Here is a 27,262-nt window from a genome sequence, read left to right as displayed (position 1 = left end):
AATATGCAATGTGACGTCACATCAGACATAGCTAGCTGTCTCACAGCTTCCAATCAGGCTTCTATTATATCCAGCCAGAAACAACCACATGCTGATCCAGAATGATAAGGCTATAAATATCCTCACACTGTGCAATGCATATAATTGTGGGGCGCTACCAGTTTTCAAACCATCCACTATGCATCCACATGCTTACCAGTTTTCCACATATTGAAGAAATGTATGTGCACAGTTTGAAATACACCAATAATAAGACCCACAGTGGGCAAGTTCATGGTCAGAATTGAGTGTTTGTAAATTTGTTTCAGCTTTGTGATAGGCTGTCTTTAGGCAGAAATTCTCATTTTATACTATTATTTCCTCTAAGCAGATAAAAGTGGTAGCTAGATCCAGGAGTTAGTGGCATGTCTCCTAATAGACTGACTCCTCCGTGTTTTTACATCAACATAAATTCTGTGCATGTGCGACTTCATGTCAAACTGATGCTCACCCTGCCTATACTGCAGGTGGCAGAGTGCTCCGGCATAGTAACAGGTTCAGCCAACAGAAAACACCTCCGCAACCACTTTGTGTGTGTGTACACATCTCCTGCTGCTCTTAAGTAGAGCGACTCCCATTTCAGTGCATAGTGAGTTGAAATAACTCTCCAGCTATAATTATGCCTAGGTGCATCGCCCTGTCTGGCTGATCCTAGCACACCCCTCCTTGTGCATGAGATTAAAACCTCCTAGTGCATGAGATTAAAACGGCTACATAAGGACAAGGCCTGGTATATGCATAAGCCAGGGCCTATGGGAGAGAAAAGCCGTGTGTGTACGTGGAAAAAAAAAAAGTGGAAGTGGAAGGGTTAGGGTGTGTTTCACCTACTAATCCAATGTGGATTGTCTTTGATGTGTGAGTTGGGGTGGGTAGGGGTGAGATCTATTCTCTCTCTCTCTCTCTCTCTCTCTCTCTCTCTCTCTCTCTCTCTCTCTCTCTCTCTCTCTCTCTGTCTCTCTCCCTCTCTCTCTCTCTCTCTCTCTCTCTCTCCCTCTCCCTCCCTCTGTTATAGGATGAGGCCCTTTCCTTCAAACAGTGCACAACTGAATGCAATAAGACAACTAACTAGAAACAGCCATATCGCATTTTGTTACTTGGTCTCCAAAATTGACAGCTGCACCGTAGCTCAATTGCAGAGTAACAAGTAACAATGTCCCTCTATCACCTAGCCTCCCTTTACCTTAATGGAGTATCTAACCATCAGGGCCTTGACACAAGTGGTTATCCATTATCTCTGCCAGGAGAGCAGACTGTTAAAGATTTTGAGACGTGGACATTTTAAATGAATAAAATTCTAATACTGTTCTACAGTAGCAACAGCTTTTCTTTCACTGTGCATGATTGCAGCTATCCCACTATCTTTAATAGTACAATAAATTCATATTTAACAGTCGGTTATCTTACGTAACTTAAATTAGGGACGACTCCGTGCTGCAAAAAATGTAATATGCACAAGTTGTAATGACTTTTTTCACTATAGCTTTCAACAGCAAGGGCATTATGGGGAATGAGGAGTGGTGTATTAGTCTTTGGGCCCCCTCTAATGTCCTGATGCTTTATGAAAGGGGCTGGTCTATCTCATTACTATAATGAAGAGAAGTATTTTTAAAAGCCGCAAAGTGCATTGAAAGGAGCTATAAGAAATGCTCAGTCTACTTTTTCTATCTACAGCCTCTGTTCTAGCCCAGTAATAGAGCAATATGAAGATGAGAATGTGAGGATGGGGTGTTGCATAACGCAAAGAAGCCTGGCATTTGCTATTATAACAAGAGCACTTTTACAAAGAACAATAGAATATGGATGGAATAAGAAAGACTGATAATAGAGAGCGAGAGTAGAGCGCATCAGCCTCTTAGCTCAGAGGAGGGATGAGGCTGAAGAGCAGCAGGCTTATTGTGGGGGACATGATGACTTTAATTTTCACTGTCGTTCAGTGTTATTTGTGATGCGCACACACACACACACACACACACACACACACACACACACACACACACACAGAGTAAGACATGTATGAATGCTTACACACACACATACACACACTTATATCTCTAGGTAGCCTATATGGAAGCCCTCCCACAGCCTGTTCCAGTGGCTGCTCTAAACACTGGCCAATTAGTGGGTTTAATTGTCTGTCTCCTCCCTGGAGGCCTACTAAGACTGTACAGTAATGAGGAACGGTACAGACCTGAGCCCCTCACACAGCCAATAGCAGGGTTCCCCTCAGCCAGCCCCTGGGAGAGGCGTACGTGTTGGGGTATTTGTGTCTATGCTTGTGTTTTCAGGCACCTACACGCCTCCATATGCTTGCGGTTTGTGAACTCTGGCCCCACACAGGCCCAGTGAACCCCCCGTACCAGACCCTGGGTTAATTGGAAGGGCTTGGGTTGTGTGTTAACGGCATGCTCCAATCGTTGGGGTCATGTTCCTGGACAGCAGAGATGGGCAGACCCTCAACCCCAGCCTCAGGCCTTCTGCCTGACAACACTTTGTTCTTCTGGTAAAGGCCTGCAGAGAGGGATGGATGAAAGGAGAGAGAGAGATGGGGTTGGTGGGGTGGGTAGGAGGATATAGACCAATCGCTATTGTGGTTGTGTAGCAGGTATGTTTGCCTGGAGGGACTTGCCTTTTTTTTTTTCTTTTTTTTTTTGTATGCTCCGTTTCTTTTCTTCCCCTAACTTTGAGTTTATTGGTGTTTTTCTCTAGTTACTTGGGAGATGGAAGATTTCACCTGGAGTCGATCATGATTGCCAACCCAGACATACCTGCCTACAGGTAAACAAAATGGCACTATTTGCCATCATGTATTCTTGCTCTTCTCTATAATTTATGTAATGAAATTGTCTCTACTAAATGTTTACTGGAGTCTGTTTCAGTAGCTGTCAAACCTCACATCAGCTGCTCAGTTAACTGTAGTCAACAGTTTCACTCTGTCAGTCAACATTATTGCTGTGGTGTCATTCACAGAATTTGGAAGCAACAGATCACGTGTAAAGGGAATAAAGTAGTCTGATTACAATGAGAATGAGAGGATGAGAAACTGTAAATCATCATAGTCTTTGGGAGGGGGGGTATTTTGATCATTATCATTATATCATGGCTGTTGGATGCTAGGCCTATTCAAATTGAAGAAACCCTTGCAATCTTGATCACTCACCTCAACAATAATTTGGGTGCCATGATAACATTTTGTAAGGGTGAAGTAGTGTTTTGATGAGGTCTTGTTTGTATGCAAAGTGAAATTGTGTTGTTATAGACATATGCACTGCCGCACAGATCACAGGTCTCTCTCATAAACAAGATTCTAATCTCAAGTGAATCCCTTGTACCGAAGAAAAAGAGATTAGATGCTCAGAAATACCTCCATTTTCCCTAAGATACAGTTACTCCCGTCATACTTGATGGCTTTTCATGATTGGATTTTCTCATCTTTTCTTTCGTTTCTGTCCTCAAGATAGTTACCTGAACAATAGATGCTAATGTGCATAATATGGTTTGTCTGGTTTTGTCTATGCACACATTCCATCCATGTGTGTGTGTGTGTGTGTGTGTCTGTCTGTCTGTGTGTCTGTGCATTTCTCTGTCTTTCTTTGTGTGTGTCTGTCTGTAGATATGACCCCTACAGTAAGGTGTTCTCTAGGGAGTACTATGACCACAAGGCCATGCGGGCCTCAAGGCGCCAGGCTATTGACAAGGCTTCTTCAGCCGAGAGATGGGGCCTAATCTTGGGCTCGCTGGGCCGTCAAGGTAGCCCCAAAGTCCTGGAGGTAAGAGCCTGTATCCTCATTCCTACCTTCTACATGTCCTGGGGCCACTTATGCAATGATTTGTAACATTTTTCTCTCAGTGTGAGTTTTTCTGACAAGCAGTACTGGCATTGTGGCATGAAGCACTAATAGGACAAGCAGTCTCCACACTGTGAGCTTGTTATTTCACAATTTGAATGTTGCAGCAAAACAAACCGTAGAAAGTCCCAACCTTGGTCCAGCTGTTGGCCTCAAGGTTTGGTGTATGGGAGAGAATGTAGGTCAAAGTGTGTGTATGTGTGCTTGTGCATTAGGTGCGGAGAGAAATTCATAGTCTTCATGAGTGCAAGCTAGTATGCGTTAGCATACACAAGTGTATCTGGGGGTCCCGATCGATCGACTACGAATCCCTCTCCAGTCAGTCTTCCCCTGCAGCTGCTCCTCCTCCTGCTCTCCCCTCCTCTGCCCTCTCCGAATTCTTTCCTTTGTTCTTTCTCCTCCGTTTGATGTGCCCGCTTTTTGTTTTCCTCTCATGTGTTGTGTTTGACTTTGTTTGGGAGCCTTTGCCTTCCTCGGCTCATCCTCTCTTTAATTGGTATGCATGGAGGAACAGGGAGCAAGAGACATCCACTGAGATCTCTGTGGCACCTCAACTTTACCTGTAGATGAGCTAGTTTTAAAGCCAGCACACCCAAGTTTCATGTGTCAGTCCCCATGTCCAAGCCTGTATTGTTGCAATGCTTCTGTTCTTAAATATCCAGACTTGGGAGATAAAGTCGGCATTGATGTTAAAATGTCAACCAGAGAAAGAAAGGGAGAGAAGTTTCATTTAACAGAGGCAGTAGAGGAAGGACAAAGCTGGGATTTGAATAAAGAGTCCCACCAGCTCTCCCATGGCGATCTGTTGAGATTAAGAAGTGGAGTGTTAGATAACCTCTCAAGTAGGGGGACAGTACTATCTCTGATAAGAGCACAATCGTAGAAATGTCTCCAGATACTCCTAAGGACAGTGGATATCAGCAAGACTCTTAGCTTTATCTCACCAAAGGAACCTTTAGGGGATCTTTTCACTATTGCCAGGAAGGTATTTGAAGTTGAGGTCCAGAGGGTGGACACATGTGATCACGTCCACACCTTTTACCTTCAGCCCTTAACACACTCTTGGGCTGCCTCTTGCATCCTTGAGTAACACCTCAGTCCAAGTACCGAGGCCCACAACTTCAAAGGCAGAGCCAACATGGGAGCAGAGATCCTTGAATTGGCTCACCAGTTGGATCTATTGATCTTATCAGATGGGGGAGATGGGCTGCCATGTCCACAGCCATGTTGGATGAGGTTCCAGTCACTGACAGCTGGAGGAATTGGTCATCCTGATGAGACTGTTAACAGCAGTAGAACAAAGACTTCTGAAGAACCCCACATTGAAACTGTTGAATGAGTGTGTGTACACTCACTGAGCACTTTATTAGGAACACCTTACTAATACTGGGTAGGTATCAGCTTTAAGCTCAATGTCAACCGACTACCAAAGTGACATCCACCTCCAGGTTGGACATTCTGAGATGCTTTTCTGCTCACCACAGTTGCAAAGAGGTTATCTGAGTTCTCCTCTGACCTCTCTCACCAACAAGGCATTTCCGTCCGCAGAACCGCCGCTCACTGGATGTTTTTTGTTTTTCGCACCTTTCTGTGTAAACTCTAGAGACTGTTGTGCGTGAAAATCCCAGGAGATCAGCAGTTTCAGAAATACTCAAACCAGCGTTGGCACCAACAACCATGCCACAGTCAAAGTCACTGAGATCACATTTTTTCCCCATTCTGATGCTTGATGTGAACATGAACATGATTTTATGCATTGCACTGCTGCCACATGATTGTCTGAATGGATAATTGCATGAATAAGCAGGTGTACAGGTGTTCCTAATGAAGTGCTCGGTGAGTGTATGTGTGTGCATGTGGAAGCCATGAGCTCTGTGATTTGTAATTCATCGTTTGATTCTGTGCAGTCTCACTTTCACTCCTCCGGACAGAATTGTGTTCGATGTCTGGATGACCGTCCTAGCTATTGGTCCCTCTTCTCTACCTCCACTGCCTCACTCTTTGTTTTCTCCTTCCAGCACCTGGAGTCCAAGCTCAAGTCATTAGGCAAGTCCTTCACTCGAGTGCTTCTGTCTGAGATTTTCCCCAGCAAGCTGGATCTGATGGCAGATGTGGACGCGTGAGTACAAAGACACACACATGCACACACACACACTCACACGCACCCAAACAAGACCCCATTTGGTATTCTTTTAATCATAACTGCCTAACTCTGGCGGGTTAAAATACAGTCCCCAGCCCTCATTCAGCAGAGAAACCCTTGTTAAATTATTTTTCTCACCGCAGACGTGACCTGCTGGTTTTCTGGGTAGGTTTTCTGTGTCCACACATCATGACTTGCCATAGCCTCAATTAGAAAATTGGAATTCCTGCAGTGTGGCTGCCAAGGGCCACTTCACAAGCATCAAAACTGACATTGCTTTCATTGTCTTTTACACCACGCTTCCTCTTTTGACCCTTAATTTTCCTTGATTGTCAAATTCTCAATCACCACAGTTTCTGTTTGTGATAAAGATTGGTTTATTTATCTTTCCCTGCATGGACCTGTGCAGAAGTTTTATGATCTATAGACAAGTAATGACCTAAAAGTTGCAATCAAAAACATTTTAAATGTATTCTATGAGTGTCGTTGCACACGTAATTGGAGAGTCAGCAGAATGCGCGAGTGCACACTTTGTAACAAGGAGCTGACAAACAATAGTCTAAATAGCTTCATAAACATATTTGGCATTCATGTCTTGGTGAGATTCCATAATTTTGCCATCGTAGCAGAAACAAATAGTCCAGCCTAATGAACTTAGATGCTTGAGACAATTTCCTTGGCTTTGACTCACGGGGCATAGAAGAAAGGAATGCTGTGTATGTGAGTAATCTATCGAAGTGCTTACTGCTCACTACTCTTGCAATAAAGTCAGAGAATAATAATGAGTGCGAAAATAGATTAGCATTGCCCTTGAACAAGGATGGTGATTTTTTTAGGCTGTTAGTTTTTAAGCTCCACTTTTCTGTTGCATTTTCTTTCTGTTTATCTTAACATCAATCCAAAAGATTTGTTTTACCGACCCTGAACCCACCGGACCGCGTGTGAACACGGCACCTGGAGGTTGACCCACACATCGCTTACTCATTCCCTTCACACAGTGTCACATTATCGCTGAGACACATGGATCTTGTCTTTGGTACATTTTCCTGATATAGATGGTGGGAGGTGATAGCCTGGTTCCAGACTCCTGAATCTCGCCCCGCCCACTCTTCAGATTTTGACGAGCGATTCAGAGAGTCTGGTGTTGCTCTAGTCAACGGCTTGTTCTTGTTCGGAGAAACAATCAAGCTAATCAGTGCCTTTGTGGGTGGGACTATAGTTTGAACTGTTCGTGCAACGGTTTTTCATTGGCGTTTCGGCAGAATAGTATTTGTTGGCTCACCCCCTTAACCAACATGTTTCCTTTGTCAAAAATGACCAACATTGTTGGTGAAATTAGTAAATACACATCAGTGTCTGACGACACTGATGCGTCAGACACTGATGCAAGTAACGTCAGAGTGGCCGGATACGTCAGTCACTAGTGATTGGTTAGCCCCCCCCCCACACACACACACACACACACACACACACACACACACACACACACACACACACACACACACAGAAAACGGCTACCTAGGAGGCAATCTCAGGCTGAATAATGGAGTGCAAACGAAATGGCCATTCAGTCTGAATATCAGGCCAGGGAGGTGATGAAATACGCTTTGCCATCCATCAACTGCCCAGTCATTAAAGGATAATTCTGGTTATTTTCAACCCGGGCCTTATTTTCGTAGCTTTTGCCATCATGGCGATTTTCAATACATGATTGTGTTCCACATTTTGTCACTTACTACGCTGTAGATCTTTACGTAGCTTCAGTTCTCTGGCTGCTCTCCAATACACACTCCAGGGCCAACGCAAGCTCCCACCATTGGACCCAAAAAGCGAAGCAAAAACACAAAGATCTATTCTAAGTAATTGTATTATTGTCATAAATAGGGCCCAAGTTGAAAATAACCAGAATTATCCTTTAACATCTTTAAAAGCAAACTCTTTAAGTTTCTCAAGTGAAATGTCAACTGCTCAGTCTTCAAGCTGCAGTTGCTCTGATTTATCTGGCTTCCATCCAGAAGAAAGGAGGGGAAGACGGAGAAGGGGTTAGTGAGACACTGATGTGCAGCCACGGCTCCAATCACACATGCACAGGCACACACATGCACACATGCACGCACGCTCCTCACACTCCCTCAGATTGGCCTCTCACTGTGGAGTAATGAGAGGTGTGATGTGTGAGGGAGGAGTGGGTGAGAGAAGGACAGAAGGTCTGAGAGAGATTGAGAGAGAGTTGGAGAGAGAGATAGAGAGATGCAGAGGTAGATGAGGGGGTTGTGTTGGAAAGAGAGCGATCACAGTAAAAGCATTTTTTTTCCTTTTTTTTTTTTGGCTCTGCTCTTCAGACTGAGGTATGAGTGCAACCCTGAATTTATGTAAGTTAGGCACGATTCAACCCAACCAAAACAGCCCCTCATCCCAGGCCAAAATGTATTCAAAAAGATCTATTTCAATAGCACTTATGCTGTCGATGAAGTGTTAAGAGAAACAAAAAAGTTAGAAAACAACTTTAAGGCTTATTGATGGCTGTGTATCTTAGAATGCAATGGTGCAAACATTGCGTAGTCATGTACCATGGAAGACTGCTGCATTGATGCTATATAATGGGGCGTTGTCCATGTGAAAGGGTGCCATTTCTGTGCCTTAATAAGTCTAAGATGGAGGTGAAGGTGGAAGTGGATGCTTGTCAGCCAGCAAAATATGATGGTGGCAGAGACACAGTTCCAACATTGTTTACATAATTAGTCATGATAAGTAGCCATTCAGAGTGAGATTGGACAGCAGCAGATGGCTGTTGGCTGCTTTTATTTTTGTATTGAGATAAGCTCCATTTGTAATGTGTTTGTATTTATCTACAGGTTTTTGTATTTTTGGGGTCTTTCGCACAGCCACTAACCCCCTTAGTTTGTAAGGACACAGGCATCCTACAGGAGGCTACAATAGACATTACAAAAGGTCACCAAAAACGCTAGGCTTTTCAAGCTGTGTCGAATCTGGCTATATTGAAGGAGGGAGAGCGAGAGAGAGAGAGAGAGAGAGAGAGAGAGAGAGAGAGGGTGGGGAGGTGGAAGAAAGAGTGAGAGGAGGTGCTGGTGCTCAGCACTAGCCTACACAGCACACGGTACAGGGCCCACCCCCAGTCTTTCTCTATCATTAGACACACATACACACTTGCGCATTCATGCACACGCACATGCACACACACCCCCATATAAAGAGAGAGAGAAACCATTAGCATATGCTCTTAAGTGTGTAATTAGGCTATCCCCAGGCTGGTTTTAAACCATTGTACAGATATCTGCGCACCACACACACTTATCTCAACTAGACCGCAAATACCCCACAATGCATTGTGGCCTTTTATTTTTCTGTGTGAATTTTCCTTTTCATAGCACCATTGGAATGAACTTCCTTGTTTTAATTCAATTAAGTTTGCTGTTAAAGTTGAATGCTTGCCGTTGTTCTCCGGTGTTGAAAGGTTAATTGTTTTTGCTTTCGGTGGGTCAGGACGGTGAGTATAATTGAAGCACAGTCATGCAGGTGAAGGTCCTACTAACAGTGTCAGGGTGTAATGGGCCACAGAGGGTAATGTAGCGAGGCCAGGGCTGAAGCTCACATTGCATAGCAACACTAGAAGTCATGTGGCTTTAGCTTTACATATCACAGTGCAGTCCTTCCCAGTCCTGCTCCTTTAGTACCCTATGCTCTTGTGTCTTATTCCTCTTATCCTAGTATATCTCTTTCTCTGGAAGGGGTCTTCTCACCAGGTTTAACAAGAGTCTTTGTAGAGGGACTGGAGAGACGCAATCCTCATCAACCCTCTATTTTCACTGCCTTAATTTCTAAAGAGTAGACATCACCAAGCCTGCACTTGCTCTCTGACTGTCCTTCATTAGATATAAACACAGACATTTCAATCTCCCTCACCTTGGATCAGTACACCAGCTATATTACAGTTAATCCCAGCTAGGGAATAATTGAGAAAATGAGGCTCATCTGGAGGATAAGACCACCGCCAACATCCTCTCTCTCTCTCTCTCTCTCTCTCTCTCTCTCTCTCTCTCTCTCTCTCTCTCTCTCTCTCTCTCTCTCTCTCTCTCTCTCTGCATCTCTCGCTCTCTTCCTCCCTCCTCTCTCTTTCTGTTTCTCTGTGCCCCATGGTGTAGGGTCTTTACTGTGTTGGGCAGATTCAAGGCCAGATATTGGCTGGAAATTAAATTTGGACAGCATGCTGCGGGCACTACCTGGCATGGCACCGTGCGTGAATTATACTGAGCTGTACCATTCAGTCTGTGTGCTAATATTAGCAGAGTCCCTTCTGGCACCAGGTGCCAATCAGCTATCTGCTCCTTAGGAGCGTCCTCTCTGTCTCCCCTTTCATGCTTCCTGTCTTTTTCTCCTCCAGACCCTTCCGTCTATGCTAGCCCCAAGGATTTTGTGGAGGAGTGTTGTGTTGCTTATTATGCATCACCCTCCCTCTGTTACCACTCCCAGTGCTCCATTCAGCCTGTACTACAGATCTGCACATGCATAGATACGGTAGAGACACACTTGTGAATATACACATACAGATGCATACAAGCACACACAAACACAAGTAGCACATACACAGGTGTACATGCACACACACACACACACGCACACACACACACAAATACACACAGCCACACACAGCCAAACACAAACTCTCTGTAATTGGAGTCTTCTGAGCCGGTGTGTATGGGCTATAAGGCCATTTTGATGCATGTGCATTGTTTTGCTAGGCTAAAGGGCTCCGGTGTGAATAGCAGCTGATAGATCTAAAGGTCATATTTCAACTTCCACTTCTCCATCTCAACTCAGCATCCAAACTTAGGTCTGATGAGACCAGTGCTGGCAAAATACGTCTGACTCAGCTGGCTCTCAAATTAGGAGGATGAATAAGAACTCAGTTTTTAGGGGGGGCGACATTTGGAGAAAAAAAAGTGTTATTTGAAAATGAGAAAATGCCATGCGTTTGCCCTGAGGGGGAAGAATATTTCTGTGACAGAAAACGGAGTGGAGCGAGAGTCAACGGTACAATCAATTCTGCAGTTCAGAAACTGTGCTAAAGTTCGGAAATGAAGAATAGACAGATGGGGAATTTGATGCAGTAGCTTAGGCATTAAAGTACTCAAGCGATTATTCTTATGGATGGCTAGTGTTTTCTCTCTATGCTTTTCTGCGTGCCTAGACACCTATGCAGAAATCTTAAATAGATGTATTTGTATTGGCATTTACCTAGATCACCAGCATTAACTCTAGGGCTTTTATATATGCTGCAGCTCATTCATAGTTGTCAATATTTCTGATGTGGCTCCATCATTAGGATTAGGGACAAGGGAGGGTCCGCTCCCACAGTGGAGATGGAGCCGTGGATAACATTGATCTGTGAAAGCTAACCCTGTAGCCCCGGCCGCTTCTCCTCGTCTCCATCCTCCCATTGTTCATTCTTCCCTCCAGCTGTTTACATCCACGCCCTCCTCATCCCTCTCTCATGCGTTTGCCAAGATAAACACTTTCCTCCCTGCCAATCTTCCTCCTCTCCGCCGCCTCTGTTCTCTCTGCTCTTGGTCGTGTCTCTTTCCCTCCCTCTGTTTCTTCTTCATCTCTCTTTCTCCCTATCGCCATATATCTATGTCCTTATCGCTTTCTCTCTTTCTTTCTCTCTCTCTCTCTCTCTCCCCCCCTGTCTCTCTCACACATATCCCCCTCACCCAACCCACCCCACCCCCCACCCCCCCTCTGTCTGCCAGCTATGTAGGCTAGCTCCGTGGAGACCGGGCTGGTGCAGCTTTTTTATTCGCACTCACCTAACCTCTCCCTCCTTTTCTTTCACTGCATTTCTCCTCTTTTCACCTCTCTTCACTTCTTTCCTTGTTTTTTTCTGTTTATGATGCCCCCCCTCTTCCTCCCCCCCTTTCCTCCTCCTCCTCCTCCTCCATCTCCCCCCCAACATCTTTTCAGCATCCCTCCTTCACTGGCTGGCTACGCATTCAGACGGTGTAGCGCGCCTGTCTTTAGAGCTGTTGCAAATCAGGACAGATCTCTCCAACAGATGCTGGAGATCAGGTGGAGGGAGGCTCCGCGCACAACCCATTGCACCACGTATCCACATGCAACGTGCAGTCGCAGATGTGCCTTGCCTCTATAATACCATCCCTGTCTCTCTTTCTCTCTCTCTCTCTCTCTCTCTCTGTTTTTCTTGCACACACTCGCTCATGAATATACATATTCACTCGTGCTCACTTTGTCCACACAGTATATTCTGTATCCCTTGATCCTTGCATTCTGACACCTGTGCCGAAGCACTAAAAGGACTTCTCTCTGTCTCTCCCTCCCTCTCTCTCTGTCTGCCTCCATCCTCCTCCCTTTCCTTGCCATCTCTCCTGCAGGTGGGTCCAGATCGCTTGTCCACGTCTCTCTATCGATTGGGGCACAGCCTTCTCCAAACCCCTGCTGTCTCCATACGAGGTAAACACGCACCTTATAGTTACTCGGCAAGATCAGCTGTCACTCATTATCAAAGGAGGACAAGCATGCATTGCACGTACACTCACAAACACACAAATACACACCGACCTTCGCTACGCTTACACAGAGCCCTTGACAGATGCCCTGCTGGAGCAGCCACCAAGGTAAAGTACAGCAGGATATGCAGACTGTTACAATGTTAAGTATGGGAAAGTGGCGTCTCATGTTCAAATGGCTGGTGAATTTACATAGCACTCATCAGGCCTGCTTGTCCTGGAGTTGGAGCTAGAGTAGCGCTCTGCTCTCCGGTGAGCGCAGGCCTCTTTCTTTCTCTCTTTCTCTCTCTGCTTCTCTCTCTCTGTCTCTCTCCCTCTTGCTCTGTTTCTCTTGCTCTCCCTCCACTCCTCCTCAGTTTTTCCCTGTCTATCCCTTTCTCCCTCCCTCTTTCTCTCCCGGGCAGACAGCACACACACAGAGCAGCAGCACATGAGACTAGCTCCCCCTGCTGGCTGCATGACTGCACAGTCCCCCAAGCGGTCTTGTTTTTCTAATGGGAGAGAGATGGATCGGATAGCAACACGTAAAGATCCATTTCAAAGCAAATGTTTGTTTGTGTGCTACTGCAGCTGGAGTAGCGAGTGCGAAGACAGGCTTGCTTTATGATAGGTTTGGCAGTAATGGGCTATTATCTGACTTGGCTGGGTTGCACTTGATGTCAACTATTAATTCAATCAATCATTTTTCTCGAAGATGTGCCAGTGATTTGAACCCTTGATGAAATGGCTCCAAGGGAATTGCTGTCTTGAATATTAGGTCCCGATATGAAATGGCTGATGTTGTCTTATGACTACATCTTTGTGTACACCATACTACTGATATTGCCTTAGTGAATGCACATATATTTCAGAGTGAAGCCATTAAGAATAATGATAGCATACATGGCATCTACAAGTAAAACTGATTGTAATGCTTTTGGTCCAGGGCCTTGTATTGTTTTGACTGAGGTCGACAAAGCAGAATTACAGTCAGTCCTTTGGAGGTGATAGGGCTGAAGAATGGCACAAGAAAAAACAAGTCTGAAATTTGCCCTGCTGTAATGGGGATAGTGGCAATTTGTTTTCATAAGGGCCTTTGTAGTAGAGCTCGCTCTGCGCTCCGAGGCAGCTACTTGGTAACGATATCCACGCTTTTAAATGATTTGCATCTACGTCTGTATCTATATGTGTGCGTGTGTACTTGTGATAAGTCTTAATTCGACCCATCTCTTCCCTATTAATGCTATATATCTCGATGCACAGCGCTTTTCTCTGTGGCATTTAGAATGAAGATGAAGACGAACGAGATGGGAGGGTGGAGCGAGCAAGGAGGGGGAGGGGGGGCAGCGTTTATTTTCAGTGCGTCTCATGTTATATTTATAGTCAATAAGACACACTTGGCTCTCCTGTCAGAGCGGGGATTAGCAGAAGAAGCTAGCTTCCACAGAGAGAGGCATTTGGAGTGAGAGGGGCGAGGAGGAGAGCAGAGGGCAGAGGCTAGAGAAAGAGAAACGAGGAAAAGGAGGAATAAGGGTGGGAGAGAAGAGGAGAAAATGAAGTAGACTTAGATCTAGAGGATGTTTGGGGGGAAGGAGAGAAAATAACGAAGAGGATGAAATGTTTATTCCAGTATCCAACGTGGTGCAATAAGCCTCAGAAGTTTTTTTGGAAGAAAGAGCCATGGGACTGTTTATGACATTTTAATAGTTGGATATGAAAGAAAGAAAGATGGAATTATTATTCCATCCATTCCATTATGGATTATTATTTTTTAAACCTTAGATAAACACATGCATAACACATGCAGACTCTACAGTATAAAAGACTATTTTCTAGATTGCACAGCATGTAAACAATACGTATTGTGCTGTACATTACCTGTGCTACATACTTTATATGCTACACCGCAGAACAATACTCTCAATTCAATTAAATGTAGAGCTATCTATGTTGTTGCAATGAAGGTATGTAAAATCAGTTTGCAGGAGTGTTTTGCTATTTTGCTTTGATTAAAGATGTAATATGTAGCTTTTTGAGAGAGCGCTGCCTTGCATGTTATCAATGTTGGTAGCAGCTGACCATCCTCTTGTAAAATAACCTAGCAGCTACACACAAGTTGTGCAACAGCGATGAATTACATCCCTCTAGAAGAGAGATTTACGAGGTTCAAGGTGCTTTTTTCATGCCCTCCCTAGCCTCCAGCTAAAGTGCTGTAGTGGGGCAAAGCGGTGTTCTCTGATGATTGGTTTTGGCATTTCATTTATTGATTTCACTTGCTTCATTATTACATTTTAGTCATAATTCAATAATCCCCAAAGGTATGGAGTTATGCATGTTAGGCCTTGGCATGCAAATAGAGTTTGAAAGAATCAATGAGTAGGCGAATGAATGTCGGTCATTCATTCATTTATTCATCTGTTCATTCTTTCCCTCCATCAGTATCAATATTCAGATCCACTTCTCTTCCATATGGAGTATTCTCAGCACTTATGTCATAGCACGATCATGCCAGTGCTGTTCTCCTCCAACAGCTGTTGTGTCATGCAGTGCAGCTGCATAGGGATAACGTGACAACTCTGCCTATTATCCAAGCTTAATATTATGACACCTGTCTTGTCTGCATAGTCAGTCTGTCTCTTCTTCTCATCATCCTCTGGTGTTTTACTGCTGGATTGCCAAAAAACTGCATAAACAGCCCCAGCTAACGGGGACCAAGAGCAGAGCCACAGTCTCACCACTGGGCACATATTTCCCTTTTTTAGCATTTTAAGCTTGTTTTTTGACTTTGTAAGTGATTATCTTTGTGTCTATCTATCTATGTCACTCTCTTTCTTTCTCTCAGGCTGCTGTGGCTTTGCAGCAGGTGGGGTGGCAGGAAACCTACCCCATGGACTTCTACTCCAATCAGAGCCTGGGGCCATGGGCGCCCAACCACCCTGACAACCAACCAGCGCGGCCCGCCCGCAGACAGACCCAGGTGACCAGGGGCAGCAGATAAAAGAATGAATGACAGGAGCAATACAGGGGAGGGGGAGGGAGAGCGGGTAAGGAGTGAAGCCACATAGTGCCAGTGTGCGTTTCATGGCTTTTATCAGAGCTCAGAGTGTCACCACACTGACACCCAGTGGCACAGCAACAACAGGACAGGTATCTGGACATCTCTCTTTAGTGGCATAGTTGTGACCTTGACCTTGATGTGCAGCACAAGTATTCTCATTTGTTTTACAATAAAATGACCTTGGGTAATATTTAGGTAATTGCTGCGTGAATGCACCCTACAGTAGCCATACTACTACTAATCTGTCTGAGGTAGGTCCTGTCACTATTCCAAGTGTTAATGCTCTCCCACTGCCTGTCTGCAGAAACGTGGCTCGGAGCCAGCCCTTCCTACAAAGCAGTGTGGACAGAACCAGTGCGCCCCCTGTGGCTGTCAAGCGGAATGACCCGTAACGGCCGGCGCTGTCTTTGACTCGTCTCGTACCACTGCCTCTGTCAGGCTAACTGCCGGAGTGAGGGCAGGCCAGAGTGGGCATTTGTCCAGACAGTCTATCAAGAGGCAAAGATGAAGTCAGAGGGACTCCGAGCACCCTCCGAGCACCCTCATTATTCCCTCATTTTACCGCACAGCAGATAAAACCAAATGTATTGCTCTTATTCACTTTTTCTGGATGTATGTTGAGCACAAAACAGACGAAATAGAGAGAATTGCTTGTGCGTGTGTGCGCATGGTGGCGTGTGTCAAATTCCCACGGAGGAGCTGTCATCTACCACAGCACTAATAAAGGAGTTCATCCTCGGCAGGGAGTTGTTTGTGCCTTTCTTAACACAGACGGGGCTTCTGCTGTTGTTGGAGAGAGAGAGAGAGAGTGAGGAGTGAGATGACCTTGAGCATGTTCTATGGAATTAAAGTGTGTTAATGTGGGTGGCTTTAGGCAAGTGCAATCCACTTGTCCCTGGATCAAGTGCTGGATGCTGTCAACCATTTAAAATGGTTTCCCTTCACGCCGTATTTCAAAGACAGACATGACTACTGGTGGAAATTAAGTGTATTGTATGATGCACTTGATTTGATGTATAAGACTTTTCACAAGAATGTTCTTTCAGCTTGCTACTGAAATGTGGATATTAAAAAAATGTATTCCACTTGAACTGTATAACTGCACCTGAATCGAATAAGAAACCCTTAATACAAATTATATAACGCTGTTTCTCTTAATGCGTATCTTCTCATTTCGCTAATCAAATTATGAAACAATAAAACGAATGATGTAACCTTGCCTCTTGTACCCGTGTTTTTAATTGTACCGACAAATACGATAAATAAGCGGTGCGATGCTGAAGTGATGAGTAGTTTATGAGGCCGAGAGGTATGTGTTCCTGGATGCGTGCAGTGTTAGTCACGACTGCTCTCCATCCTCATTATTTATTGATGGAGGAGTCTGTCAATAAAAAAAAACGTTCTATTGCTGTGTGGCTGCTACAACAGCCACTGATTGACAGCAGTGTACTGTGGCCTCAGCTGATCTGGGGAACCTGTGTCTTCCCAGGCGTAGCACATTGCGGTATATCGTCTTATGTGGTTATGATTCTCCTTCAAGTTGGAAATGATTTGCCTGGGCTTCTCTAGTCAGATACTCCCTCTACTTTCCTCCACCATATCTCCTTGGCAACAGGGGCCAGTGTGATACAGCCCGTCCCGCCAGATGCCCATGTTCTCATGATGTGCGTCACATGACCCACTAGTGGCTGTTCTGTTTTTTGTTTTTTTTTGCTACAGTATGTGATGAAGGCTGGTCCAGAATAAATTATTGGCAAGTAGAGCTCTCTCAGCTGATGTTTGATTTATTGCTGTACAGTATCAGGAGAGAGGGAGAAGAGCGGTTTCATTAGAGAATAAACCCTCTTTTCTCTTCATCTTAAGTATACAAACTTGTTTTCAATCCCGGAGCCTAAAGATTGATTGGCTTTTATTTTTCAAACGATGGCAAAAGAAGGCATTTTTCAAACAATGTCCTAGCTGACAAGTAGACCAACCTGTCTGTGTGATGGGGTTTGAATTTCAATCATTATATACACAATAGATGGCAAAAATTGGCTATTAGGGACAGTGGAGCCAATTTTAACACAGTTCAATGTTAACAAGTCCTTTTTTTAAGAAATAGGCTTATAATGACTTGGTTAGATCAGCAGTCCAGTGCAGAGAATGGTCTCCCTGTAAAAAAAAATAGTTTCTCCATTCTGTCCATGTTTGTAGAAGTGCACATAGTTGTACTTTATTGATTCCTTTCTTATTTGTTGTATTTTTTACTTGTGCAAAATAAAATCAGGAAAAAAAAGTGAGTCAAAATGTTCCTGTAATGTTTCTCTGTCACACACCTCAGATCAATGTTCCAGGATCCCAAAAGCAAACCGAAATTGAACCCATCTAGTAATTAAAGGTTTGGATACTAGTTGTGAAAATTCCTCTGCTTGGCCTTGGGTGTTGACTGGTAAGCATGCCACTGCTGAATGCTTTCACAATCAAAAATATTGTGAAATATTCTTGTAAACATATCCAGTAAGTGTGAAATTGAAATTAATTATTAACATACAGTAGATGTTTATGGCATTTGTTTTCGGCAGATCATAAACATGTATGCATGAAGGTCAGATTCAGTGCACACAGTATTGTATGCTTCTTTTACCTGAATGTGTTGTTATTAGCTGCGGCCTGTTGTAACATTCTAAGCTGCTTGGTCTTTATGCTTGGCTGCTTGGTTTAATACTATACAATGAACTCATTTACAAAAGCATAATTCCTCTTGGTAGAACACATAATAGAGTTACTGTCTGAAAGAAGAAAAATACTGTCTGTCTAGCTTACCCAGTCTGTGTAAATTATAGAAAAAACAAAATGGTGGAGTTGCACCCAACCCTCCTGAACTCAGTGAAAGTGAATTCCTGAGTAGTGTGATGGATCTATTTCAAAGCATATTGTGGTTACTTGATTTGGCTCATGGAAGCAAACTAATAGGGGAGTTAGACCTGAAACCTAATGAGGCTCTGATCCGCAGATCTGTTTCAGCTCTGCCAGCCGCAGACAGGCAGCTCTGTGAGTCATTTAAACCCCAGTCAGCCTGGCCTGTTTCCACACATTCATTACTGGCTGTACCTCAACGCCACCTGACCGACCACTAGGTGGCACTATTTGCATGACTTGTTTGCAGTCCTGTGATGCATTCGAATCACACACTTTTCACTGTATCCTTAAGGCTATGTTGTGTATGGCAGCGTGTGAGTGAGTGAGTTTGTGTGTGTGTGTGTGTGTGTGTGTGTGTGTGTGTGTGCATGGGGTAGTGCAAGTACCCAGTGTGCTTTTGTAGCTGGTGTGTGCAATTGTTTCCAGATGTGGCTGGAATGCGACTCCACGCTCCTTCATCTTCCTTGGCATCCCTCCTCCCGCCCGCCACCCCCTCACCCTGAATGTTTTTGCCATCGCACTTCCTCCGCCATCAGCATCCGGCTTCCTGTCCCGAGGGCAGGGCCGGCCGCAGAGAGTTTGTGGACGGGTGTTACGGGTGTTATGACAGTGTATACATCCTCTACAGAGACCCCAGGTTTGAATCATCCTGGAGGCTTTGCTTAACACAACAGGTGCTCAGGTCACTTGCTGGACACAGTGATATCGATATGACTGCACGGTCAGCTGGTTGCCATTGGTGCCCAGCACTTGTTTGCGTAGCCTACAGCAGTGGCCTTTCTATGACTCAAATGTCATTAGCTAATGCACTCTCAACAACAATCGCACATCATCAAACATCCCAAGGACTTGATTGAATTACTGTAACATATTTTCAGCTAATATGAAATGTTTGCCTCAGTTACCGTTTGCCTGCTACCTGCGAGTGAGGAAAACATGTCAGTACCCGTGATGTATCTGGTTGTTTATTTCGGTGACCATGGGAAAGGCTGAGTCACAGCAGTCTCTCCCTGTCCCCTCCTCCCCTCCTCCTCCATTGTCAGTGACCCCATCTGTTCAGCACCTTCCTGCGTGTTGACTCGGAGGTCAACGCAAGTTTACATTTACCCACTCACCGGGCAAATGCATTATCCCAAGCTTTTTATCATAGTCGAGCTTTCATTTGTCACCCATCTGTTTATTATTGTTGGAATATTTTCTGTCCAAAATTAAGATCCGACCTGAACGCAAAAAAGACAAATCTCTTTTATGACTCATCGTACCACAACAAAAATAAACAGGAGAGGAGGAGAGTTGTTTGGCAACTTTGTTTTTGCGTCTTTCTTTTTTTTCCATCAGAGTAGCTTTGAGGCTGTGTGTGACTTCAGGCAGCCACATGTGACTGGGGCTGTGCTGGGGAAGGAGTGGCTGTAGAGGACATGTAGGCTATATAAGACCCAAACCTGAGTACCATACAAGTCCGTCTCTCTCTCTCTATCTTGCTACCTCACTCTCAGCCATGTCTCTATGTATTTTTTCTATTTCCTCTCTATTTGTCCCTCCAACCCCTCCCCTGGATTACGTTAGAACCTAACAGAACGACGACAACGAAGGCTGACTTGGCTGAACTTGCCTGTACTTACATCTGTCAAGGCATTCTGTAGGTGGGTGAGAAACTGTTGAGGGAACAGTCAAAAAATCAATGCTCAGCTACAGAGGAATGCTGCTTGAAATATTTATGTGAATGTGCTGTGGCAGTAATGAATGGATGATGTGCAATGTGTTAGTGCATGTGTGACTTCAATTTCAGATGAAGGGCCTATAAGCTGAGCTGCATGCTGTCAGTCTACAAGCTGTTTCTGCCTGATTTGGACGATAACACTAAAAGGCTTCTGAAGTAGCATCCATCGAGGTTGTGTCGTTTTTACTTGAAATTGTATTACCGACAGAAAGCCTATCTTAGCCACGTCATATGACACAGCTTATCTTAGTCCAAAAATGATGAAGTTGAGTCTTATCAGAGTGTGACCATGAGTTAACTCGTGGGCTGGACTGGCAAGCCTGACAGGTCTTGGCACCACTGATCTATTGTGTCCTGCTGCCACATCTGGCCACCTGGCATCAGGCCGAAAGACAAAGGAAGGGCAGAAGAGACGTTTGGTACATGAAGAAAAAAAAACAAAGAGAGCTGTTCTCTTAAGGGAGAGGATTAGATTGAAGTGAGTACAGTGATGCTGTGATATTGACTAAAGGTCCCAGTGTATATCTACACTACCGGGCAAAAGTTTGGACACATCACATTTTTCTTTTATTTTTACTATTTTCCACATTTTAGAATAATAGTTAAGACATCAAAACTATGAAATACCACAAATGGAATTATGCAGTGACCAAAAAAAGTGTTAAATCAAAACTATCTTATATTTTAGATTCTTTAAAGTAGCCGCCCTTTGCCTTGCAAAGGCTTTGGAAAGAAATTCATACATAGGCATCAACTTCACTATTTATATTTGTCAAAGAAATACATTTTGAGCATTTAAGCATAAGCCTTTAGCTCAAAATGGCTTTAAGAGAATGAAAAACATACTACATTCAATCAGGTGTGCCTACATTTTTGACGGGTAGTGTATATTCAAAGGTAGTGAATTTCTCAATTAAAACAGAATAATTTGATTTGGCTTATTGAAGTAAAATGCTAGTAAGGATGCAAATTAATTAGTAATGTTTTTTTTATTAACTGCTCCCCTCGCTCCAGATCCCTGTGGAAATTTGAACAATAAATGATTATGTCTAGAGGCTGCTTTCCGTCTGTGTGGGAGAGGAGAAGCATGGGCGGTCGAACGGCAATGTGAAGGAAGGTTGTTAGAAGGTTGGATAAAAGAGTCTTGAGTGGAAAAAAAATAAGTGGTGTAAAGAGATGACTAATTCTGTGTGGGAGGTCAGCCTGTCCCTGATCATCCGGCCAACAGCCACCCCAGCACAGGGCTGTCACCACACAGTCACCGTCTTCCTCAACCCACTGTGTCCTAACATGGACTGTCGATGTTTTCCTCTTAGTCCCTGATCCACCATTTCTTATTAATTCTTTTATTTCTTTTCTCTCTCTCTCTCTCTCTCTCTCGCTCACTCTCTCTCTCTCTCCAGTGGGACAGACTGCGTGCGAAAACCTGTGAACTCCAGTTCTGGTGATTTTCATGTTTTACTGGATCTGAAGGCTGTCATGGTGCTTTATAGGTAGAGCGCGGTTCATGATGCAATAAGGGTCAATCCATTCAAAAGCTGTGATACATTTTCAAAAATGTGTGGTTGTCAATCTGAAAATACAGCTGTTTCTAAATTCCTGACAAGCTGACTTTTTGAAGATTCAGGGTTTTGATATGACAGCTCTGAAATTATGTTTCACAAACACAGTGAAACCATTATTTTGACACAGACCTAAATGTCCATATGGTACTGAATGTGATTGTTAATATTATTAAGAGGAGAGAGAAACCTAACAATATTATATAATATTATTAAGAGGAGAGAGAAACCTAACAATTTCAGTAGTAAAGAATTTTTTCTTGTGAGCTCAGATACACACCGATTAATCAGTCGTTAAAGAGAATCCCTAGTAGTAATGGGTAATGTCAGTTTGTGTAAATGTCAGGGCATAAAAGTTATTATGCACAAAACCTCTCAGAGGGCAACAGAGTTTTCATACGAGGAGGCACCAAAAGTGGCTGATGTTTTTATTTTATTTTGTCCTATCAGAATGAAACTTTAGAAGTTCAAAGTGTACATAAATACACACATGTTTATGTTAGGATTTTTTGAGTAAATATACCTTTTGCAAAAAGGGCATAATTATTGAGCCATACTTGGGCTATGTTATTTGCTCCAATTGCAAGGATTGTGATACTTTTTGTGGAGTATATCAAGGCTGAACTGCTACAGCCATTTTTATGTGGGAAGAAGTCCTCAAAACACCTTAAGAGTTCCTTGTTATTCTGAAATATTTTCTCCTAGATATAAACCTAAAAGTTAAAAATAATAAGTATGTATTGCCTTGAGATAAAACCCTGGAAATAAGAAGTGGAACACTTACCATTCTGAGGCTTCTCAGAGTATCTGGCCGCTTGAGAACATTTTATAAAAATACTTTATTTATTGGGCCCAGACCATCTTATTCACTTAGTCTGCTCTCTCCCATTTCTGTTTGCACTGGATGTTCTCAGCTTGAGCAGGAAGTAAACATTAGCAGTCTGTTTCATTTTTTTTCAATACATTCAAAACATCTGTGAACTTCCTTCTCTCTGTTAATGTCTTTGTGTATCCCTCCTCCCACTGTATCTTTATACCTCTAATCAGTATTTACCTGGTATAATCTCAGGTTGCCGAAACCAAAGCCTTAAGTGTCAGAAGCAAGTACTAAGCCTTTTCGTTGCCAAGTTGCTCCAGGATGATTAAATCGAGTTAATTATAGCCAACAGTGGTGTGGATTTCATGGTCTCTGTGGAGTCCTGGTCTCTGAACAGTAAGAGTTTATGTGCTGCTGTGGAGTGGAGCTTCAGCATGTAGCCTCTTACAGTGCAGAGACAATGGGCGCTCACCCACAGAGGGACCCTCACCTGGAGGACGGCAACGCTACACCTACACCATCAGCGTATGCTATTGTGATGAGGTATCCAGTTCATTCTTTAACCAGAGGATCCAAGCTCAAGCCCCCATGTCGTCAAGCATCCGCCCTGCTGAAGTGTCCTTTATCAAAACACTGAATCCCTACCAGCTCAGCTATCCTGACCTCTGACCTCCCTGTGGGGATCAATGAAGTATCACAGTATTATTGTTATGTTACTATGTCAACAAAGACGCAAAGACGAGCTCATAATTAATTCATTTATTGATAGGAAATGATACATTATGTTAATTTAAAGAGGTACACTCACTCAAAAATGAAAAGTAAAATAATGATAAAATATAATTCAGGAATTCAAATTATGTACATCATGAGTCTCATAAGTTTTGTAGGAAAATCAGACTGAATGACACATACAGGTACTATATATACTGTTTTATTCTCAATTTGGCTCAATATCCTGACGACTCACTGTAGTCCCCTGTTGGTGAAGAGTAAATGTCAGGTTTGACAGAGGTTTCGGGGTATTCCTTCAGCTCTTTCCTGACAGGAGTGGAGCAGTAGCCTCCTCCTGGCGCTGCTGTTATGATAAGCCTTCTTCAACACCCAAGATTCCCTTCATCTCAACCTCAGGGATTCCTCCCTGCTCAAGGATATGTTTTTAATATTCCTTCTCAAATGTACAGCAGATATGTGGAGGCTTTTTGAAGGATGCTCAAGCGATTCATCATCCAGACAGCACCACTGACATGCAGAGGTTTTGGCTTTCATGTGCTTAATTAGGTGCAGGTTCATCAAGTTCAGTGACCTGTCTGCAGTCAACTTTTCTGATGAACGGTTTGTTTGATTACAATATGTACAACCTGCATTTCTTACAACCAGGATTGAGATTATTTATTGTGAATTTACTTGATTAAAAATGTAAATAAAAAAATGAAAATTACAATTACAGACTGTGGGGTCGTCTGGCGGGAACGATAGGAGGAGCTGGGTATCGTCAGCATATGAGTGGTATGAGAAGCCATGTGAGCGGATGACTGCATCAAGTGAGGTGGTGTATATTGAAAAGAGAAGGGGTCCAAGCCCTGACCCTTGAGGTACGGTACCCCTGTGGACAAGCAGTGGGATTTAGAGACTTCCCCTCTCCAAGACACTCTAAAGGATCTCCCTGAGAGGTAGGACTCAAACCAGCGGAGAGCAGATCCTGAGAAGCCAAGCTCAGCGAGTGTGGAGAGGAGGATTTGGTGGTTAACCATGTCAAAGGCTGCCGATAGGTCAAGCAACATTAGAACAGAGGACTGACCGGCCAGCTCTAGCTGATCGCAGTGTTTTTCCACTACAGACAAGAGCGCAGTCTCGGTAGAGTGTCCGTGTTTGAAGCCAGACTGGTTAGGATCATACAGGTTCTTCTCAGAAAGAAATTCAGAGACTTGATTAAAGACTGTACGTTCAAGTGTCTTGGAAAGGAAGGTGAGGAGTGAAACCGGCCTGTAATTTTCAAGCTGAGATGGGTTGAGTGTAGGTTTCTTTAGCAGCGGGGTAACCCGGGCTTGCTTAAAAGCAGTGGGGAACACACCCGTTGTAAGTTGATGATGAGCGTGACTGCAGGGATAAGTGTGGGCGAAATGGCCTGCAGGAGGTTGGAGGGTATGGGGTCCAACGGACAGGTAATGGGACGAGAGTCAAGCAGAAGTTTGGAGACTTGCTCCTCGGTGAGATGGGAAAATGACAGGAGTGAGGCCCGGTTAGCTGGCGGCAGCATACTGAGTTGGTCAAGCTTAGAGAACTGATTACTGATGGTAGAAACCTTATCAGTAAAGAAGGATGCGAAGTGGTCAGCAGTGAGCAAAGTTGAGGATGGAGGTGGTGGAGGGTTGAGGAGTGAGTTAAAAGCTGAAAATAATTTCCGAGCATCTTTGGCGCTGCTGATTTTCTCCTGATAATAAGTGGTCTTGGCACTTTTTAGATGGGAGGAGAATGCCGATAAGAGAGTTTGATAGTCACTGAGGTCAGTGGGATCACTGGATTTGCGCCATTATCTCTCAGCTGCTCTGAGCCCCGCCCGTTGCTCTCTGATGACACCGGTGAGCCATGGGCTAGTGGGGGTTTTACGAGCAGGTTTGGATGAGAGTGGGCAGAGATTGTTTAGAGAGACGGCTAGCGAGGAGCAGAGTGTGTCTGTAGCCTCATTGACATGGAGTGAGGAGAACTCATTATGAGGAGGCAAGGTAGCCGAGACCTCATTGGAGAGCTGAGCCGGTGTGAGGGACCGGAGGTTTCGTCTGAAGGAGACCATTTGCGGCGGAACGTGAGGATGTTCTGCTAAGGAAACCGTGAATTGAATAAAGAAGTGGTCTGACAGATGTAAGGGGGTGACAGTCAGATTTGCCATGGAGCAGTTTTGAGTCGAGAAAATCACATAATGAAGATAAAGCAGTCATTTAATTATAGACTGATATACTGTAAGGACCTTTTTTTGGTGAAAAAGATAATATTTTCTAATTTTGAAAAAAATCCTGCATACAGCTATGACGCATCCTACTGCAGCATCTGTTATTATGGGAAAAAAATGTGCTAGGCTCTTATATTCTCTATAGTTGGTAAAGAACTGCTGCAGTTATTTTCACAGTTCAAAGGTCACTGATGCTTTTCCTTACAGGTCTAATGTGGTTTTGTCCTCCACAGCTTCCTCTTTTGCACCACTGTGGTTCAGATGTGTGTTTGCCCCCTAGCGACCATGGCTGTAGACTGTTACCACTGGTGCTGTTGCTACAGTAACAATCTAATGCCACGGTCACCATGGAGACAGCAGGAGAAATATGATTGGCTGTGGTAACTACTGACGTCCTCAGTGGTTTTGATGACGGTGATATAGCCTTCAGTAGTGCCGGGTTTCGAAAGGAAACTTCACAAAGTGCTGCATCTTCCCACTCATCTTAGCTCTCAGAATCACAAAGGTGAATTTTATCCTACAGTGTAGAGGTTTGCCAGACGTCAGTAGCCATGACTGTAGACTGTTACTGTACTTTGGAGGAGTTTTAGCAGTAAGCAGTCTAGAGCCAAGGTATTGATGCACTGACCAGAACAATTTCACAGAATTAAATCAGCATTAGACTGCAGAGAAAGAGAAAGCATACAAGGGTAAAGAGACACCATGGTGCTGCCCTTTGTTCAACAATTAAATGTCCTCTATAACTGCATTACATAAGCAAACAAATCAAGGTGTGAAGTAAAAGAGATTTAGAGCTCGGTAGACCTATAGTTACCCATCATATATCTACAGTGCACTACACTGACATGAGTCAAATCAGATCATGTCATTACTCACAGTAGCTAGGCATGGCCGTTCCCACTGGAGGCCTGAGGCCATGTGGCCAGACTGGTGGTAACATAGCCCACTTGTTGTGTTTGTAGTATCGATTTCCATGCAGATTATCTATGAGTCAGCCACAGGATATGGACGGATGGTGGCACAGAGGGGGATTGGTGGCTTATGCAAGCTCAACTGAATAACCCCGGGACTGACGTCAACAGTCAGGACATTTGAGTATACTCAAGCACTGATCTGTGTTTACAAAGGCTTAGGTTTCAGGTGTTAAAAGTGTTTTGTATGGTGAATTGTGCATTTCCATGGCACGTTCTGTTTTCCTTCTTGAGGAATCTAGAAAATGAATGTGTCAAAGGCACAAGGTCTGACCCAGCAAGTACAAAAGTTGCCAACAGATTGTTACTAGATTACTGCTGACTTGGACTTTGTTCTTGTTTTCTATTTTTATGGGTAGAAAGTTATGTCCATCACTATCAGCTATTTGAAATAGTTACAGTTTGAATTTATCATAATGAATAACTAAATAATAAGTGTAGCTCTAAGCCATGTGAGAAGATCCAATCTTTGTAATTATAAATCATTACAAGTATACATTTGTTTTGCCACGGAGAAAACGTGTTCTGTGCCACTGTCCATGGTGCTGAAAAGCAGCAACTGGCCGAGACACAGCAGACACTGCCGGCCGAGCTGCTGCTGCTGCCTGAGCCGTAAATATCTCCCCAGATGCTCCCCTCTGTCTGTAAAACACGTGAATATGTTGGGTAGAGGTCCGAAAATGTAAAATGTTACAACCATTAATTAAGTCTGTCAAGCTATCGAACTGATCT

At 43.9% G+C, this 27,262-nt stretch overlaps 1 protein-coding gene across 1 annotated transcript in view; it reads left to right on the top strand.

The window, feature by feature from the left end:
- The window catches only part of dph1 (diphthamide biosynthesis 1), a 56,118-nt gene extending 39,296 nt beyond the window's left edge, over positions 1-16,822 (top strand). The window contains exons 7-12 of the mRNA XM_071539782.1: positions 2,746-2,814; positions 3,650-3,806; positions 5,903-6,003; positions 12,438-12,516; positions 15,394-15,528; positions 15,914-16,822. Of these exons, the coding sequence (XP_071395883.1) occupies positions 2,746-2,814; positions 3,650-3,806; positions 5,903-6,003; positions 12,438-12,516; positions 15,394-15,528; positions 15,914-15,994 (622 nt within the window). The 3' untranslated portion in view covers positions 15,995-16,822. The remainder of the gene's footprint in view (positions 1-2,745; positions 2,815-3,649; positions 3,807-5,902; positions 6,004-12,437; positions 12,517-15,393; positions 15,529-15,913) is intronic.
- Positions 16,823-27,262: the final 10,440 nt, after the last annotated feature.

Source organism: Centroberyx affinis, unplaced genomic scaffold (assembly GCF_046629955.1).
Source record: "Centroberyx affinis isolate AG114_WGS23_722 - 3 ecotype Tasmania unplaced genomic scaffold, CSIRO-AGI_Caff_v1 ptg003519l_1, whole genome shotgun sequence".
Lineage (NCBI taxonomy): Eukaryota > Metazoa > Chordata > Actinopteri > Beryciformes > Berycidae > Centroberyx > Centroberyx affinis.
The sequence above is the reverse complement of the archived record's forward strand: the minus strand, read 5'-3'. Positions and strand labels throughout refer to the sequence as shown.